Genomic DNA, 20320 nt, shown 5'->3' on the forward strand with positions numbered 1-20320 from the left:
CTGTGGCTTTGATCCGACAAGTTTGAGCTACACTCTCTATGTCTCTGAGACTATGTGTGCGTGAGTGTGTGTGAGTGTGTGTATACTAGTGTATGTGGATATAGATGTGTAGATCTAGTGTGGTCTAATACTTGAAGAACTAGTGTACACAACTAGGTTGGTATGATCTTTGGTTGTAAAAGAAAATCTATGAGCTGTATATGTTTTGATTCCCGAAAGGAGTAAAAAGAAAAGAAATTTTTTTTTTTTTTTCTCTCTCATTAGTGTTAACAGCAAAGTTTGCATCATACAGCTTCTAGAATGTCACAACACAACATGTCACGACACTGTACGCAATATACACTCACAAACTACATCTTAGCTCTATTTCATTTACATACCTCTCCTCTTGCACGAGCTTCTCCATCTGCCTCTATCTCTATCTATATCTCTCCCTCTATCTATATACACTTCATCAAAAGCTCAGGAATAAGTGACTTTCTCTCACCTAACTTATCTGCAAACGGACTAAGCAACACCAATAACCGATTCAATTTCTTAAACTCTTGCATATTACCACGGGACAAAGAATCACTTTCCTTCAGCAACTTGTCTTGCAATTGCTCAAGTATAGTCACTATTTCATCCTGTTGAAATCGAGGCAAAGGTCTACCACCACTCAATCTCAAATCAGCAACTGCCCTCCTCAATGTAAAACTAATCCTTCTCAAAAGATAAATCTCTATATCAGGCTTGAACTTGGTTTCAAATTGCAGCAACTCAAACAATTGCAATAAACAATTGAATCTGATCCTCGTATTGGGGAAAAATCGTAAACTTTCAGTCGTACTGAAAAACTCATCAAATTGGAAGGAGGTTAAATTGTCAATGGCTTGTATGTCATTCTTCGTGACACTACTGTTCAAAATAAGTTCCTCTTCATCGGCATTGAGATTGTAAAGGTATGAATTGTCATACATTTTACGTGCAAGTTCCAATATCAACAGATTGTCATTTTTGATCAAGCTCGGCACAATCACTCTGCTCAACTCTTGATAATGAGCAATTTTAACATTTGAGTCATCAGCCGATAAATCAACATCCAATCTAAAAGCAAATGTAACCATCATAGATTGCACAAGTAAAGTCCAAACTTCACTACTCAATTGTCCTTCTTGCCCATTGATCAATTTCTCCACAAGGGTCTTCAACACCTGGTGAGCTTCGCTCCAAAGTGGAGTCTGCAGTGACAGTGCTGAAGAGGTTGTTGAAATACCAGACAACTTCTTCTCAACAACTTCAATAAGCGCTTTTAAAGTCTTGATGATCCCCTGTTCATCCGTCAACACTTGCGTATAGCCAAATTCTTCAAACTTGCTTCTCATCAACTGTAATCCCAAATGACTAACGGCAACAAATGTAGGTATCTGATAGTTCTTTTGCACAAATGCATTGTTGTGAAACTTCTGCTCAATTCTCATTCGGACCCCACATGGATAGATAATTATATTTGTAAGTAGCTGCACCACTGACGCTTGTATTTCCAAATCATCCTTGTCCAAAACGCCAATGTTTGCCAATATTGCCGATTGTAGTTTACTGGGTTTATTAATGTCAGATTGGTGCAATGGCAACACGGGATACCTAGCTCCTTTGTTGAAAATATCAACAATTTTGTTAACTTCCTGCAAATTCAACTCAGATTGAATAATCTTGTACAATGGTGGGAAACACTGCATATACTGCACAAGCGAGTCTTGATAACTTGAATTTACTAAATCATACTCAATGGTATAACCCGTCCATAACTTGAACAATGCCAGACGAATCTCTCTTGTGCTTATGTCAGTTGAAGGATCAATTAGATCTCGAATGGACTTGAATACAATCAGGTTTATTTCAATATGCTTCAAACTCAACAACTTTTCCATGTAATCAAAGATTTTCTGCCATCTATCTTGAAACTCACTAGTTTTATCGGCGGTGGTGAAAAATTTGCGATACATATTAGTGAATCCTTCCAACAACAACCGAATCGTTTCCAAGGACTCCTTTGGGGTAATAGTTGCTTCCGTAGTTGACGTAATCCCAATACTAAATAAACATGGCAATACCAACAAATGCACCACGTCCCAACTCTGCTCCAAAGCGGGGCCATGTACGTCAACAATTTGGAAAAAAGTTTGTAGAGCACCATCTCTCACTTGTGCACGATTAGTTTCTTGTTGAGACAATTTCGCCAAACAAAATAATAAATATACTTCAAGACAAACATAAGATTGATACGATTCGTCATTACTGTCAATAAATGCAACAAGTTCATTTTCCAGTTCGATATCAATTGGCATACTTTTATGACCTTCAAAGTGTCCTAATCTTGACTTCAAGGAGTCACTAATGAGCCAAAAATAACTAACTGAGCTAAATGAGATGTTGAGATCATATGTTTGGGACGAAAAGTTGACCAAAGTATCAATAAGGTACTTGAATTGCTTAAATGGCAAAGACGACAAAAACTCATCAAGTATCAATTTCAAAGTATCAAACGACTTTTCCACAAGGTATTGCAACTTCTCCCGTAAATTAACATCATCAGATTCCACCGCCTTGAATGGAGTATTGAGAACTTCAAATACTTGGGCCCATGAACCTTGATAATGCGTATCGTAATTGTCAATCAATGAGTGCAATTTTGTCAATACTGACAAGTGAATCTCCGTCTCACAGTTCAAAGTCAATAACTCCTTGGGAGGACCTTGTTCAAACAACGGTGTAATGTACTGATGTAATCCTTCCAAAGTCCTCGTTGCGGTAATTTGAGCTATTGAATCATCTTTGAATCCTGCACTTGCTAATGCCTCTACTATATTTCCAAATGACTCTGCAACGTATAGCCGCAACTTTGGATGCAAATTTCTTTTGGATCCAAACTTGGTTATGTACGATGTCACTAACTCCCAAATGCCAGCATCATCCTCGATTAAAAACTTTGCTGGCGCAAGTCGACAAATTTGGAATATCTTTTGCAAAAAATACGCCTTGTTGAAGGGAGATTCAGACAAACCTAGCTTGACGACTTTTTCAACATCTTCCGAAAACGCAATGTCATTCAACTCAATAAGACACGCCAATAGCTGCTTAAACGAGTCCAGTTCATAACTACTTATATTTTCGAAAAGCGACCTCAACGACGCTTGGATAATCCCATAATCAGTTTCCGATAGTTGCTGTTGTGGGACCGGTACCCCCAATTCTTGACTTTGTTTAGACCTCGAGAAGTTGCTATACTCATCTGGGCCGTAGAGGTAGCACGCACACCACTGTGACGTAATCCAAATGATTGCCCAAGATTCACCAAGCGTTGACCCCAATGAAATGGCCAAGTTCAACAATGTTCTCAAACAAAGGACATGACGCGAGTTGAAGTAGTTGGAACTGATCAGATTCTCCTGTTGTAAAGTGTTGTTTGCACCATTACTTTCACTTCTCATTGATATCCTACTTGAGATGACTGACTCGGCCAATGATCCACCAAGTGCCAATAGGTGCTTCTTTGAATCATCGTACAACGAAGAAGACTCATTATCTTCTTTGGTAGGTGTGGTACTGTTAACACTCACTATGGCTGCTTTTGCAAGTTGTGAAAGCAACTCATTTCGTATCGAGTTCAACCCCAAGAGCCCCACAGAATGGGCAAATTTCTGAAACGAAGTCAACAAGGTACGAAACAATTCATCATCCAATTGAGCGTAAATAAACCTTTTAAACAAATGGCTCACTTCAGAAGCAGTGGACGCCAAGATAGCATTAATAAAGTCAACATCTTCTTCCAAGACTTGCTCATTAGAAGTGTTGTCCAGCAATGTTGTAACGAAATGGGACACTCCATTGCAATAGTTGACGAGTATTTCAAAGATGAGGTACTGGGTGTACGAGCCAGGGATGTTTGTTTGTGGTTCCGTCTTATCCAAATGATCAAGTAACAGAATCTTGAAGTTCTTCCGTGAAAAGGGAACTGTGTTCAGTAGATCCAGCGTGGAATGGTGATTGTAGGTTGTTATATCCTGCACATCACCATATCCTAAAGCCTCATCCTTCAACAGATTATCATTTTGCAAGTAAGAATTGAGAACGGTAAACAATTCCTTTAACACATCCTTTTTCAGCTCATCGTGGTCGTAATTTTCATAAATCGCCTTTACAACATCAAATTTTGAAAATACATTCTTGAACATTTCGAGAACTAGGATTTTCTCCCAATACGGTACCGATCCGTTTTGATGATTGTCATTTTCGAGCAATGCATGGTTCAAATAGGATAATATTAGCTCAACTTCAATCTCTAGACTCTCGAGTTGGGTGGTGAGCAATGATTGAATTACTCGTATGGATCTCTGAGTCAATTGATAGCTTCTTGAAGGTGAATTTAAAACCTTCAACAAGGAGGGAACTGTTTGAGCACGCAACAAATAAGCCAACTCCTTGTGCTGTCGGAATAGTTTATCATGCAGAAGTATAACATTTTCAATTATATCGAGAGCAGATTGGCTTCGAATTGTGATTCCAGCATTCAAGAATTTCGGTTTCTTGTTTGTTGCCAAACTATTCAAATCTTCAAAGACGCGGAACCCTTCGTATGAAGCATCATCAACCTGTACATCCAATTCATTTTCAATTTTGATTTCGTTACTTCCTGTTAGAGGTGCGTCACTGATGTTATCAAATACATTGGAAAAGACTTGCTCCAAAGTAGCAGAGGCGACACCCAGTACATTTGACGCTTTATTTGTAGTTGTCAACCCAGAACAAAGACCGACCATACTGGATAGCACAACTCCGGAAATATCTTGCTTGTACTCCTGAGTGAATTGTTGAAGGCACTGGAGAATCCTCACTTGTACCCCCTCGGCCAAGTGCGAATTATCGGAGAAGGTTCTCAACACATCTTTGAGTTTTTCCTTAGGTATGAAACGCGCTTGAATTAGTTTCTGCATGATTGGGATTGAGGCATTGTTGAGCTTTAAGTTCCCCGAATCACATGCTAGTATCAATGCATTGATAGTTTGTAATCTCAAACTATCATCGGTAATATCCTTAAGTTGAGTTGTTGCATTCAACGACTTTAGGCTCTTGATGACAGAATCTGCTAGCTGTCGTACATCGGGATACCTCTTCTTTGCTTCTGAACTTAAATGAGTGAGATCAACTTGAAGCAATTGAACGTTGTTCATTTGTTGAATTGGTGTGAATAGGTTCCCTCCTTGCAAGCTTATATCGTGTCGGTTGGGTGTTTTCTTTTTTTTTTTTGTATTTTTTATTTTCTTTAGTTTTCTCGCCAGTCACATGACTCTGTTGGAGGAAAACATTCGTATCGTCATTATTACTACACTCTATAACATCACCTAACACCATACATCCACAGCTTTATACCACCACGGCTTTTGCCTCCATCTTTGTTTTTCGTCATATAGGTCTTGCATTGCCACTTCTATGTCCATTTCATTTCTTCCTGTCAAAAGATCCATTTCTTCTGCCCTGATGTACATTTTCCAGTTTCTTGTCCAAATTTTGTGGCCGACATACAATACCAACACAATTGGAGCAGCCAAATATGCTTGGAAAAAGGTGTCTGCTTGCAAAGGCTTCCCATTGATTGGATACAATGCAACATAAAACTGAGCCACCAAAATTAAAACATTCAAAATCATTGAAAGGTAGGCACCATAATCGCCACCAATGGCTTTAAATGGCCGATACAAATCCAAACCTTGAACTTTGCATGCATAGTTAATCCGAACCTGAGCCAAAGATATTGAAAACCAGATGAAGAGGCACGATAATCCACTCAAGGCCAACAACCATGCAAATACAGTTTCCTGATTTTTGGAAGCACCGACAAATCCAATCAATCCAAACGCCAACGCAACTATTATGGAAAAAATTGGTCGTCCCTTTCGGTCAAGATATGCTAAAAATTTTGGTCCATGGCCAGCCTCCGCCAACGCAACCAATGGTTTATAAGTGGCAAAAACACTAGCATTTGCAACTGATAAAAGTGCAATCAAAATGACAGCATTGAAAATTGATGGCAAAACATTAATTCCCCCATTGGAAATTGCAATAACAAAAGGCGATGCTGATGAGTTTGAGTTACCCAACAATTTAGGATCGTTGAAGGGCACCAAAAAACACAATAAAATGACTGACAACATGTAAAACACGGCGATTCTCCAGAAAATTTGCTTTGTTGCTTTGATTAATGCTTTGTGAGGGTTTGAGGTTTCAGCAGCAGCAATTGCTGCCAACTCGGTACCAGCAAAACTGAATGCTGCATTGACAAGGGTGTTGCAAGTCCCTTTGAAGCCATTGGCAAAAGGTGGATGCCAGTTCTTGCCACCAATGTAGCCTTGCTTACCACCTCCAGCAACTAAAATAATGGCCAATATGGCAAAGCCTAAAATGGCAACTACTTTGATCATTGAAAAGACACTTTCGCCGTAGCCGTACCCTTTCACTCCGAAAACATTGATGGCACAGATAAACACCCAGAAAATGGCCACCCATGCACCGGGGTTTATGTCTTGATTCCAGTATTGAATCGTCATTGAAGCTCCCACTAATGATAAAGGAATGGTAACAATCCATTGCATGCAATAGTTCCAGTTCATGGCAAATGCCCACGATTCATCGATAAAACGTGAGTTGTAAATGAGAAAATTACCTCTAACGGGGTATGAGCTTGTCAATTCGCCCAATGCTTGTACAACGAAAAACATCAATACAGCCACGATAGAATACCCAATCACCGTACCCGCTGCACCAGCTGACGAGATCATCGATGCACTACTGATGAATAATCCGGACCCGATACATGAAGAAAGCGCAATCAATTTAATTTGGTAACCGCGTAGACTATCTTCTGGCGTGAGAACATCTGCTCCTTTGGCAATTTCTGACCTGTCTACTTTGAATGATTTGAAAAATGAGACAAATGAGGAATCGTAGGATTGGTTGTCCTGACTGAGTTGCTTAGTAGTGGTTTGAAGTTGCGATGAAGATACCGAGTACCCATCTTCCAATTTGGCTTCTTTGCATGACATGACACTGTGTAAACTTATTTTGCAACTGTTCCAATTTGGGTAAAAAGTCTTGTGATGGTTGGAAAAGAAAAAGCTGCAATCTATGCATGAGACCAGTTTGCTCCTGCCATTAGGGGAATTCTTAAGTTTTATATGGGTTTGTATTTCGGACTTTGTAGGGCATTCTGGGTCAAAAATTTTGTAACCTGTAAGGCGTTTCCGATGTCGATGAGGAAATAATAGGGCATTTTCTTGACATCATTTTTTTTATTTTTTTATTTTTTTTTTTTTAATTTATTTATTTCTCTCCAGCAAAAAAATAAAACAATATTGGTATACGTAATTGATATTTAGTGGGGGGGGGGGGGAAAGAACTTTGCAATTGGCGCAAAAGCTTGGCTTGTCCTCTACTCTGTTTGGAATCCCGCTACAAGAGGCATATCCACTCACTTCCCCACTTTTACCGCGAAGTATGGGCTTACCAGAGCCCTGCAAAGTGTCGTACGGCAAACAAAAAGTTTATGTTGCAAAATGCGAGGGAACCAACAAAACTTCAACAATAGAAAAAAGAAATTTTCATTCTTCTCAATTTGCCGCTTTTCTGTCAAAAATTTTTTTTTTTTTCAACTGCTGCTACAACAATGTTTATAAGAAGTATGGAAGTATAAGTCCGCAATGAAAAACAGATTAGATCTTACAATATTACACAAATCAGGATCTTGGAGCTCAAATGCCTTGATGGAAGCTCCTTCGAAGTGAGCTAAATTGCCAACAGCCGCGTACCTGCAGAGATGACTCTGCTGACAGGGGGGGGGAACCAATTGCAGAATAAAATTTTCATTAATTTCGGTGCAGTAAGGTGTTTTGACTGACCCGCAAATGCCGTATTGCATTTACATAAGTACAACCAATCTTGAACTGCAAGACAATAACTCCACTCTCTACATTGTTGTATTTATCTGTGGGCAAAAATGACTCTGGTTTAACTGTGACCCCACATTTTTAGCGGCTATCTGCACTCGTCGAGCCCGTACCTTAACTAGTGGCTCCAGTTGATGCCCTTTACCCTTACAAGTGTTCTACTTTCACTCACATAAGAAAACCGTACTATCTCCATGATTCGGGCAATATGAAATAGAAGCAGTAGATAAATTAACAAACTAGGCAACACTCAACTACTTAGTACTTAATCTTACTCAATCCTCTTGCTATTGTCAATCCGTACACAGCCAAAGAGATAATTGACAAACCGTTAACGATTGAGCTCAATAAATGACACCTGGAAAAGCACTTCGATAATGCTTGCATCTCCTCAGTCGGTGTACTGTCAACCTTTTTGTCCTTGCCAGTTGCTTCCAAATTGTCTTCCCCCTCTTTGAAAGCATGACATTTAGGTTTGAATAAGAACAAGTTCAAACAGCCTGCAATGGAAGCAATTGCCAAAAGTGCAGCCTTAAATGGACAAAACTTGAATGGGGTGATGGCAGCGAGTAAAATTGGCGACACAGTTTGGAATCCAAAGTAACACGGAAACACGCTAGACTGGACTTTGCCGTACTCCTCTTTCGTCAACTTTTTATTCATGATTGGGGAAGCAACATAGGAGTAGAAGGCAATACCCCCAAAGGACAACGAGTAGTACAAGAAGTGGTATGGAACTCTCGTGTTGAGGCCTAATTGATTGATGATTGAAGACATAGTTGGTGGTTGACAACTTTAAAAAAATGGAAAGAAAAGCGGTGTATATTTTGGTGTGGTGATTTTTCTGCAACAAGGATATGAATCGGGTGATTTTTTAAAAGAAAAGTATTTAGGTATTGTCAAGGCTGGCGTTGTACATTAACCAATCTGTATAAAGTAAAGGCAGACTTGAGCAAGCTTTTTTTCTTACCACATTGGAGGGGACACAACTCGTACACATGTTTACTCAGGTGAGTTTGGAGTTTCCTATAACTATTTCCACTCGTTAGTAACACAAAAGAGAAGAATTGTTTCGAAAATGAGGTATAGATTTGAAATCTACGGGTATCACTGCAAACATCACTTGCAGTTGACCGAACCAATCGTTGCAGTTTCACCATCAACCCAATTTCAATCCATCTTTACAAATTCAAAGAGTCTTTTCCATAAATTGTGTATATATTTTTTGTGGCTAAAGAATTGAATATGAAAATTAATAACGTATAAAAGAAAAATAATCACCAACTTTGGTATATGGGAGAGAACCTCTTTTCAAAAACTCCTGAAACATGATAAGAAAAGAATCAAGCAAAAGCAAAAGCAAAAGCAAAAGCAAAAGCCACCACAACTTTAAAAAGTAAAATATCAAAAACCACCATTCCTCCTTCTTCAAACTCTGAAACAAAGAACACAGTAAGAAACAATGACCCAAAAGAAACTATTTTGGACTGCAGCCAATTTGATTTCAATCATTGAATGGTATTGTATTTATAAGCATCCCTTTTCTTTGTTCGGTGTAGTTTGTAGATTTAGTAGTTTCTTCTCTTCAAAGATGAAGCGGCTTGGTTAGCAGCACCTACCAATTGGTTTACGCTTCCTGACAAACCTGAGGTATCTACGCTTGGGGAAGCAGCACCAGTAGCAGAAGAGCCACCGTATTTGTTGATCAAGGAGTTCAAGGCATCATTGTTACCCGAGGCAGCAGCAGCGGCAGCAGTGGCAGAAGTAGCAACAGTGTTAGCTGCGGTGTTGGCAGCAGGAGCAGCAGCAGTAGCAGTGGTTGATTTGGTGACACTTGGAGCAGCAGCGGCAGCAGTGTTGGCGTTAGCAGCAGCAGCAGCAGTGCTAACTGGAGTAGTAGATCTAGCAGAAATTCCTGAGGATGCATTGTCAATTTCTGATGCGCTAACTTGACCTGAAGTCAAAGCATTACCCAAGAAGGAAGCAATAGCACTAGCCCAAGTACCAGCATTGTTTTGGATGTAGCTCAAAGCAGAGTCCCACAATCCTGATTGTTTAGCCCATCCATAGATATCTTGAGCAATGACCAAACCATTTTGGAAGGCTGAAGTCAAGAAACTGATGGATGCTTGTGGGTCAGCCAAGGCCTTATTAACCAATGAAGAAACAATACCTGAATCTGAAATTTCTTGAACAATGAATTGGATGATTGAGGACAAATCTCTCTTGTCAATGTATTCAGCATTGAGGTCCAAAACTTCTCTCTTGTAAGAGGCACCACTTGCAGCTGGAGCAGCAGCAGTAGTAGTGGCACTGGCTCCAGATGAGGATCCACCCAACCAGGAGGTGATCAAGTTTACAGCGGTACCAAAGATGGACTTGGCAACATCCAAGAAAGCGTTTCTCAAGTCAGTATCGTTCAAGAAGGAGTTGAAGATGTCACCCAACAAACCTGAGTTCCAAATGGCTGAAATCAAAGCTGGACCTTGCACAACTGCAGTTTGGATAGCAGATTGGATAATGTTGGAAAGTGAAGACTTGATAGCATCGTTGGTGGTTAAAGTGTTCCAAATTTGACCAATTATACCTGAGTTTGTCAAAGCGCTAATCAATTCACCCAAAACAGAGTCAGCTCTCTTGTCGTGTTCGATCAATGCATCCCCTTCCAAGAATTCTCTCTTGGCGTTGTGTTCTTTAATTTCTTTCAAGATAGCCAAAACATCGTTAACATCTTCTCTTTTGACCATGGATTGTTCAGCAACAATAGCTGGGGCGGCTGAGACAAAAGCAGATGAAGCCAAGACAGCGAGCAAAGTAGTTTGTGAGAATTTCATTTTGTAATCAAGTTGTGTTGTTGTTTGAAAGTGTTTTATCTGTTGGGAATATGGAATAGCGAGTTATGAATAGCTCAAATGTCTTTAGCTTGGGGTAAGGAAGCAGTGATGAAGATGATAAGAAAAGGCAAAAAGATGAAAGGCTGATGTTTTACCAACTCGAGAATTCCCAAGACTATTTATAAAAAATTCGAATTTTACGAGAATCCATCTGATGAATGAGCAAAAAACAATGGGGCAATATAAAGTCGAAATGGCATTGTGTGTGAGTTAAGGCATATGATCATGCCTTTAACTAAAGTTGGAAGTAATAGGGATAAGCTTATACTCTGTGTTGTGACACAAAAGTGAAAAGTTTAAAAAAATAAATTGTTCCATAAATACGACATTACCCGATTAGGAAATAATTTTTTTTTTTTTGGTAAATCACACTATCATTCCCCCAATTGAACGATTTATTTAACGAGTTCATTAGGGTACATTAAGCCCTTAACTGCGGAAATAATGGGGTTTTCAACATACTAAACTTAAAATTCTTTCACTTTGCAAAACATTTCTTGGTAGAATGATCTACAGGCATGTTCCCTATTACTCGATGTGGTGAAGAAAAGGGTTTGTGGCGGACGACGATTTTTTTATTTTTTTTTTGTTTGACCTGGTCATAATTGCTCTGGACCACTTTTTGGAAAGGTGGTCGTGATCTAGACTCATGTTTCAAGTCACAATGAGAGTAAGCTGAAGATGAGCGATGATTTGTCTCGATGTTCTACTTTTGCATTCAGAGAGCAGGAGCATAAGCAGAGATTTTGTAATTGCGTGCAATAAAATAGAAAAGCCTACTCAGAAGTGGCCACCACTTCCCCGAAAACAAATGTTGATGATGATAATAATAATAATAATAATAATAATAATAATAATAATAATAATAACGTCTCGTTATGAGCCCTGCTCTTTTTAGTTCAGGCTTAACTCCTTCAAGGTCTTTAGCCCAGTGGGGTCTCAATATCGCTCAACTCCACCTTCTACATAAAAATAAGGTTATGGTGGGCTATTGCTCTTTTGACGGCACTATTTAGCTCAACTCAAATAGGAGTAACGCCTCTGCATCCCTTTCAGTGGTTTGTGTTCTAGTGCTGTCATAATTGGTGTGTGTATATTATTTCAACACATTTTTTCAATGCGGACCCTGTTTTTGTGCAACAAAACTGACAACGAGTAAAAAGGCGATATTGGAACAACAAAAAGGAGGGCATACATCAGGTTCGTAATGCGATCGAATGCTCCTTCCATTCCTATTTCGGGAAAGTGATTTGCTGCATAACCGGTGGAGGTACCAATACAATCCTTTTAGTGGTCTTTGCTCTCATGGGGATGCTTCCACACTTCCAAAATGTCTACCAGCAAAAGCAAAAAACAAAAAAAAATATAAAAAAAAGAACGTCACATAATCAAAAGCTTGGTTTGTTTACCACAGTTCTTTACACTACTAGATTCTACTTAAATGAATAGGAAATGAATTTCAGGATATTTTCTCCTAGTTTGTTAGGTTACAGTTGGGTTAATTTTCACGCAAAGGGATGCACATGAACCAATGCATGTGTTATCTCGGATCTCCACCCAGATCTCGCAGGAATTCAACATTTTCAGCGTAGTACCATGAGCCGTGTCAAAGTACAGCATCTCCTTATCGTGCCTATATCGTTCTATATTTGGAGCCTCAAGTTCAAAGTGTCAACAAAGGGAGATCAAGCCGAACGTTTGAGCATATTTTGATAAACAACTTTTGCAACAATGTTGAGCTCTAAAAGGGAAATCACTGTTGCCTTACCTTAAGCTATACACTCTGCCTCAACTTTCAAATGTCGAGGCTTTGAGCTAGAACTATTATTGCTTTTCTCCTCTTTAGAGACAAGACAACAGGCGCACATGCCGCTTGGTTCTGAGCCCTGCCCCGCCCCACAACTATAATACATTCCTTATTACTTCCCAATACAAGGAAGAGGGTGCAAAAAGAAAACAAATATTAACAAATAGAACAAATTAATGCTATGCTAATTCATTTTAAAAAAAAACAGGGCGCATTCAATTTTGTGCCTCTGAGAAATTTCCCAATGCGGTAAACAGATTGCGACCCCTCAAAAAAAGAAAGAAAAAAAAAAATAAAAAAAGAAGAAAAACAAAATAAATATTGAATGGCTTTAGACTTTCCGCACGACCCTGAAATTTCACTATATTTTTTTTTTATTTTCTTTTTTTTTTTTGCACCCATTGTACATATTTTTGAAACTAAATTGGGAAGCAAGACAAAATCTACCCAACGTGCATTAATTCCTAACTGGTCTTCAAAATTTTACCGAAATAGTCTTTGTTTGGAGGAGTAAGGAAATTGAAAACAGTTTGTAACCGTTGTAATATGTTTTCTCTATTCAGGCAAAAAGGCATTGTTCTGTACCACTCGAAATCTAAGCAACAACAAACGGATCGAGATTTTGTGGTACTTGAAATTGGTGCCACACCTCCGTCCGAATGACCCCACTTCGTTTGAATTTGATTTACGAGGTATCAATTTAATTTTCTTTGATCCGCCAATTGATGTTTCATTGTTCTTTTACGAAATTATTGCGAAACATAAGCGGAGGGGGAAAGGGGGGGGGGGGGCAAGGTGGTTCAAGTTGTGAATGCATTGAACTTCAACGTGTTTGAATTGCACAGACATGTTACTCATGACTGGCTTAATGGTGATCTCGGGTATTTGCTTAACCAGACTTGTTGTTATTTGGTTCAGTATGCTTTGAATTTAGTAGTTCGGTGTCTGATTTTCATTTCGAGATTATTTACGTTCGATTTATAGTTTCCAAACGTTTTAGTTCTGCAGTGAGCAAGTCGAGGAAGACCTAGGCGAGGTGATAACTCGTATAATGTAAGATGACGAGCCATCAAAACGTCTAGAGTTCATAGGTTGGTTCTTTGTGGTAAAGAGAAGAACCTTAGGTAACCTGTCTATAGGTGAACTGGATAAAGGACGTCGATGGTATGACAAAAACAAAGATTCGTTGACTTCTCAGCAGCTGCAAATCTCATACTCCCACGCACCCTCTGAAAACGTGGAAGACGATCACCACAATTGAAGCAACAATCACGTCTCTCAGTATGGACTGGCTGATGGAATTAATCTAAAGAAGTTAACAAGGGAAATAGAGGGCGTACAATTGCACCTTCCCAAAAAATGACTTTTGTTAGTATCTCTGAATGGTTTCACGGATGGGAATGAATTGTGTTTTCAATAGAGTAATTTTCCTGACATACTTCCGAATACACGTGACTTAGATCACGTGCAATTGGCTTAACTTCCACCAATAGCGCATCAACTGTAAAGTTCAATATTGTAACTGGATCCGAGTGTTAGATAAAGAGTACTCAACATTGTCAGTTTGAGCACAGGATAGTTTAGTTCCAAACACAGTTGGCAATTTTTTTTGCATGACATCTTGATGAAATTTCCATTAATGTGGTGAGACAACACTCACTACTAACACTAGGCGAAGTGAACCACACAATTTTTCAAGCTTGAAGCTAATTATAGTACGTTTCTCCAGATTCACCAAACATCTCGGCACTATTTTATACCCACTCTTATCAATTTCCATGCTTGACACGACCACATATACTCTATGATTCTATTTTTAGTGCAACCGTTGCATCTTCCTGCTACCAGTTTCGTACCTGCATATAACACACACAAGGCTGAGACATTTCTTTTTGTTTAGTTTTTTTTTGTTTATTTTTTTTGCTATTAGGACCCGCATCCGCCCTCCATCTCCCCCTCCTTGATATGTTTTGTGTGGAGGAGCATATTTCACATTACTCAACGCATACGTTTGCACCCACAAGGGGAAGGAGCATTTGCTATACACATACACACAGTTCGTACACAGCCTACCGACGTTACTGAAAATGGGAAAGTGAGAGCAACTATGATGATCTTACTGTACACTCTCAACGCCTTACTTATACAAACTTTCTGTTTTTTTTTTTTTCTTTTTTTTTTCGTTATGCCTATTCTACTCTTTCCATAAAAAAAATATAAGACGCCACAAAGTATGGAAAATTTTTTCCTTGATGGCCTTTTGCACTCTTTCGAGTTTAGACTTAAGAGAGCCAATGGGGAATTAGGCGATGATAAGGAGATGCGAATATCGTGTTGGCATAAATGTAAAAAAAAAAATATAGATATATATATATATATATACATTACAGTTCTGTATTGCTCTTCTTTCCTCAGATCCAAATCTAATTTTAAGGGACTCTGTTTGTTTAATACAATGAGCACTATCGCGCATGCATCCACGACTACTGGGTTAGTCGAAGACTCTAAATCTACCGTCAAGAGATCAGGAAATGTCACTTCATTGAGCACCAACGTGCCATCTTCCAACTTGACAACGATAGATACTAATGGAAATGTGTTCAAGGTTCCTGACTACACAATCAAGGAGATCTTACAAGCTATTCCCAAGCACTGTTACGACAGGTCTTTGACCAGATCATTGGGTTATGTGGTGAGAGATATCACCATGATGGTTTTGATTGGATACATTGGACACAAATTCATTCCACAACTTGAGATTTCCGGCCATGAAACCGTTTCAACTGCACTTCGAGGTGCTGCTTGGATGGTGCAATCGTATATGATTGGATTGTTTGGATTTGGGTTATGGATATTGGCGCATGAATGTGGCCACGGTGCTTTTTCTGACTATCCAAAAGTCAACGACTTTATTGGTTGGGTTCTCCATTCATACTTGGTTGTGCCATACTTTTCATGGAAGTACAGTCATGCAAAGCATCACAAGGCTACTGGTCACTTGACCAAGGATATGGTATTCATCCCATATACAAAGGAAGAGTATTTGAAAAAGAGTAACGTTGAGAAAGTTGAGGATTTGATGGAAGAGAGTCCAATTTGGACTTTTGCCATTTTGGTGTTTCAACAATTGGGTGGCTTACAATTCTACTTGGCCACGAATGCCACTGGGCAAGAATACAAGGGAACTACTTGGTATGGTCGATCACACTACTCCCCAACTTCACCTGTTTTTGAAAAAAGCCAGTACTGGAATATCATCTTATCTGACATTGGTATCATTACTACATTCACTGTTGTTTACCAATGGTACAAGAACTTTGGATTATTCAATATGATGATCAATTGGTTTGTTCCATGGTTATGGGTCAACCATTGGTTGGTATTTGTCACGTTCTTACAACACACAGACCCCACTATGCCCCATTATACCGCCAAGGAGTGGACTTTTGCTCGTGGTGCAGCAGCTACAATTGACCGTAATTTTGGATTCATTGGGCAACACATTTTCCATGATATTATTGAAACTCACGTTTTACACCATTATGTGTCTAGAATCCCATTTTACAATGCAAGAGAAGCCACCGAAGCCATCAAGAAAGTTATGGGTGAACACTATAGATACGAAGGGGAGTCAATGTGGGTCAGTTTGTGGAAGTGTCTTAGAAGATGCCAATTTGTTGACGACGATAAGGAGGATGCAAAGGGAGTGATGATGTTTAGAAACGTCAACGGACTCGGTGTTCAACCAAAGAACTAATGCCTGTACAAAGCTTTTGTTGTATGTATTTAGATGTTGCAACGTTTATTTATTTAGATCACACCATCCAGTGTAAATGCTGTTGTTGTATGCGTAATTGCAAAAACTCGCATTTTTTTTTTTTTTTTTTTTTTTTTTTTTTTTTTTTTTTTTTTTTTTTTATTTTTNTTTTTTTTTTTTTTTTTTTTTTAATTTTTTTTTTTTTTTTTTTTTTTTTTTTTTTTTTTTTTTTCTTTTTGTCTACTTTGCAAAAATTTTTCAGCCAATGATCTGGTGATGGTTTTGTAATAGCTGTATCAGTTTTAACCACAAGAGTTTCCCATGACGAGCGTGCTACGCAATGTTTTAAGGAGTAGCAGGTTGCAGAGATATGCTCTTCTGCACCTGGTCCAGTTACAACAATCGTATATCTTGTCAAGGGGGTTCCAAACGTCGCTACGTTCACTCGATGATTTGAAACAAAAACAGCCAGAGACTTATGAAGAGGAAAAAGTTGTCATTGATGAGATCATGAAGAACCTTCCTGAAGAAGATATCAATGCATCCAAAAGGATCAGAAATATCGGTATCTCGGCACATATAGATTCAGGTAAAACCACTTTTACTGAACGTGTTTTATTCTACACTGGTAGAATCAAAGCCATCCACGAGGTCAGAGGACGTGATTCGGTTGGTGCCAAAATGGACCATATGGATTTGGAAAGGGAGAAGGGTATCACTATTCAATCCGCAGCCACGTACTGTTCATGGGATAAAGACGACAAGGCATACCATTTCAATTTGATTGACACTCCAGGCCATATTGATTTTACAATTGAAGTTGAAAGAGCATTGCGTGTTTTGGATGGTGCTGTTTTGGTGGTTTGTGCAGTTGCTGGAGTTCAATCTCAAACCGTGACAGTCGACAGACAAATGCGTCGTTACAATGTTCCAAGAGTTACATTCATCAACAAGATGGACCGTATGGGTGCTAACCCATGGAGGGCCATTGAGCAAATTAATTTAAAGTTGAAGATGCCGGCCGCAGCTATCCAAGTCCCCATTGGTGCTGAAGATGAATTGAAAGGTGTTGTCAATATTATTGATCGCGTTGCTTTGTACAATGAAGGTGCACAAGGGGAGACCATTAGAGCTGCCGAGGTACCTGCAGAGTTGAAAGATTTGGTTGAGGAGAAAAGAGCATTGTTGATTGAAACTTTGGCTGATGTTGATGAAGAAATGGCTGACATTTACTTGGAAGGTGAAGAACCCACAGTGGAGCAAATCAAGGCTGCAATTAGGCGTGCAACCATTGGAAGGAAGTTTACTCCTGTGCTTATGGGGTCGGCTTTGGCCAACAGAGGTATTCAGCCAGTGTTGGACTCAGTTGTTGATTACTTGCCACAACCTAACGAGATTTTAAACACTGGTTTGGAGATCCACAAGGACGGAAGTGAGACACCAATCAATTTGATCCCATCCAGTGCTGCTCCATTTGTAGGATTGGCGTTCAAATTGGAAGAGGGCCCATATGGTCAATTGACATACATCAGAGTATATCAAGGTAAATTGAAAAAGGGAGCATACATGACCCACATCAAAACCGGCAAAAAGGTTAAAGTTTCAAGATTGGTGAGAATGCATTCGAATGATATGGAGGATGTAGCTGAAGTTGGAAGTGGTGAGATTTGTGCTACATTTGGTATCGATTGTGCTTCAGGGGACACTTTTATTGGCCAAGGCTCATCACAACAGATTGCCATGAGTTCAATGTTTGTCCCGGAAGCGGTTATTTCATTGAGTATTGCACCCAAGTCCAAAGACAATGGTGCATTCTCCAAAGCCATGAATAGGTTCCAAAAAGAAGACCCCACTTTTAAAGTGCATTACGACTCCGAGTCGAAAGAAACTATTATCTCCGGAATGGGTGAGTTGCATTTGGAAATTTATGTTGAGAGAATTAAGAGAGAATATGGTGTTGATTGTGTTACTGGAAAACCTCAAGTTGCTTATAGAGAAGCTATTACGGCGCCTGCAAGTTTTGATTTCACCCACAAGAAACAATCCGGTGGTGCTGGTCAATATGGTAGAGTTGTTGGTGAGATGAATCCGATTGAAGGTGAAAACAAATTCGAGACTCAAATAGTTGGTGGTAAAATTCCTGAAAAATTCTTGTTGGCATGTAACAAAGGGTTTGATGACTGTTTGGAAAAAGGTCCATTGATTGGGCACAAGGTTTTGGGTGTTTCTATGCTTATCAATGATGGTCAAACCCACGTTGTGGATTCTTCGGAATTGGCATTCAGAACCGCTACCCAAGGTGCTTTCAGACAAGCTTTCCTCAATGCGTCTCCAGTGATTTTGGAGCCAATTATGAATGTTGAAATCACGGCACCAAATGAGTTTCAGGGATCGGTTGTTGGGTTGGTCAACAAGTTGGGTGGTATGATTAACGAAACTGTTAACGGACAGGACGAGTTTACTGTCACTGCTGAGTGTTCGTTGAATTCAATGTTTGGATTCTCTACAAGTTTGAGAGCATGTACTCAAGGTAAAGGAGAGTTTTCATTGGAATTCCTCAAGTATTCTCAAGCCAGTCCTCAGTTGCAAAAGCAATTAATCAGTGATCACGAAAAAGCTCACGGTAACAAAAAGTGAAGACACTTGTCCATATGTGTATATAGACTCTTGTAGATAAAACGATAGAGAGAGAGATACAGCAAAAACCGCTTTCTTGACAATTTATACAAGATTCGTAATTTTTTTTTTTCTTACTTAATATTATATTTTATAAACTTATAAAATTGGAATGGTTTAACAACAGAATGAAATGATGATGTAAGTGACATGATAGTGGTGTTTTGTTTCCCCAACTCCACTCCAAGATTTAACTTGGAGCTTCAGGAAAACAAAATGGTCCTATTTCCCAGATGAAAATATAGTATTATGAACAAAAAAATTTTTTTTTTTGACTATTACACAGTGTTTGATCTCTTTATATCTTCGCCAGAACTCCTCTCCCTATTTTTTTTTGATTCAAAGATTTTCAAAAGATTTCATTTAAGCCTTAGCCAAAGCTTTCTTGGTGGCGTATCTTCTTTGTTTCTTCAAAACCAAAACTTGGAATCTTTCAAAGTCGCTCAATTGACTTCTCTTTTCCTTGGTGGCCAATTTCTTAGCCCAAGCTGATGAAGCCCATTTGCTGTCAACTTCTGAAGCAGCCCATTTCTTTTGGACAGTGGCGGTTCTGGCACCTCTTGGCAAGTTTGGCAAGACGATTGGGGTCAAGGTGACCTTGGCGAAGGAGATAGCTTGTCTTGGTACTTTTGGACCATCGATTAAAGCCTAAAGAAAAAAAAAGATAGATGTTAGTATATTGTTGATAAACAATGTTGGATTAATGGAGTGAAGAGAAACGGCGACAACATTGGATTTGGTGTAGTAACCTTCAACCAGTGGATGTGTAAGTAGTTGGTGATTCGATACACATCGTAGGGTAGCTGTTGGTCATTTCGATCACCTCAAATCTAGTGATGTCTCGCAATATCTTCAAAGTGGCTCCCACACAAACTCGATGTGGTGAAATTTTCGACATACTCTTTTTTGATCAATAATTTCAACAATGGTGGCCAAGTTCTTGTTGTCTACTAAGACGATACGTCCGACTTCAACAAATCTCCAGTTGGCAGCTTTAACAGTTGATGACATCTTTGGTTGTGTTGTAGTAAATGGATATAAAGGTTGTGTAGATGACAGTGAAAACTTTGTATGGAGGATTTGAAAATTAAATTTTTGTTCTTCAGTGAGACAGTGAGGCAATGGGTGAAGTGAGAAGGATTTTGTTAGTAGTTGGTTGGTAGCACTTTAAGAAACAGTCACACAAAGTGTATAGAAGAATCGCAGA

The 20320-nt window shown here is 39.1% G+C and overlaps 7 protein-coding genes across 7 annotated transcripts; 2 read left to right on the top strand and 5 right to left on the bottom strand. All coding sequences in view use genetic code 12, as the record gives it.

Moving 5' to 3' along the window:
• Positions 1–440: 440 nt before the first annotated feature.
• MON2 (Mon2p) lies at positions 441–5210 on the bottom strand (the record flags this gene model as incomplete). The annotated part of the gene is made up of 1 exon (XM_051754806.1): positions 441–5210. One exon carries the CDS (start codon positions 5208–5210, stop codon positions 441–443), a length of 4770 nt encoding a protein of 1589 aa, XP_051606325.1.
• Positions 5211–5381: 171 nt separating this feature from the next.
• Positions 5382–7079, bottom strand: KGF57_005214 (uncharacterized protein; the record flags this gene model as incomplete). The annotated part of the gene is made up of 1 exon (XM_051754807.1): positions 5382–7079. One exon carries the CDS (start codon positions 7077–7079, stop codon positions 5382–5384), a length of 1698 nt encoding a protein of 565 aa, XP_051606326.1.
• Positions 7080–8237: 1158 nt separating this feature from the next.
• Positions 8238–8756, bottom strand: KGF57_005215 (DUF4149 domain-containing protein; the record flags this gene model as incomplete). Its single annotated transcript, XM_051754808.1, has 1 exon — positions 8238–8756. The coding sequence occupies one exon, from the start codon at positions 8754–8756 to the stop codon at positions 8238–8240; it is 519 nt and encodes a 172-aa protein (XP_051606327.1).
• Positions 8757–9547: 791 nt separating this feature from the next.
• Positions 9548–10813, bottom strand: OP4 (Op4p; the record flags this gene model as incomplete). Its single annotated transcript, XM_051754809.1, has 1 exon — positions 9548–10813. One exon carries the CDS (start codon positions 10811–10813, stop codon positions 9548–9550), a length of 1266 nt encoding a protein of 421 aa, XP_051606328.1.
• A 4322-nt stretch (positions 10814–15135) lies between these two features.
• Positions 15136–16437, top strand: FAD3 (Fad3p; the record flags this gene model as incomplete). Its single annotated transcript, XM_051754810.1, has 1 exon — positions 15136–16437. The coding sequence occupies one exon, from the start codon at positions 15136–15138 to the stop codon at positions 16435–16437; it is 1302 nt and encodes a 433-aa protein (XP_051606329.1).
• A 321-nt stretch (positions 16438–16758) lies between these two features.
• Positions 16759–19074, top strand: KGF57_005218 (uncharacterized protein; the record flags this gene model as incomplete). Its single annotated transcript, XM_051754812.1, has 1 exon — positions 16759–19074. One exon carries the CDS (start codon positions 16759–16761, stop codon positions 19072–19074), a length of 2316 nt encoding a protein of 771 aa, XP_051606330.1.
• A 402-nt stretch (positions 19075–19476) lies between these two features.
• RPL14 (60S ribosomal protein eL14) lies at positions 19477–20124 on the bottom strand (the record flags this gene model as incomplete). Its single annotated transcript, XM_051754813.1, has 2 exons — positions 19477–19761; positions 20014–20124. 2 exons carry the CDS (start codon positions 20122–20124, stop codon positions 19477–19479), a joined length of 396 nt encoding a protein of 131 aa, XP_051606331.1.
• Positions 20125–20320: the final 196 nt, after the last annotated feature.

This window comes from Candida theae, assembly GCF_024610275.1.
Source record: "Candida theae strain CBS 12239 chromosome Unknown scaffold22, whole genome shotgun sequence".
Lineage (NCBI taxonomy): Eukaryota > Fungi > Ascomycota > Pichiomycetes > Serinales > Debaryomycetaceae > Lodderomyces > Lodderomyces theae.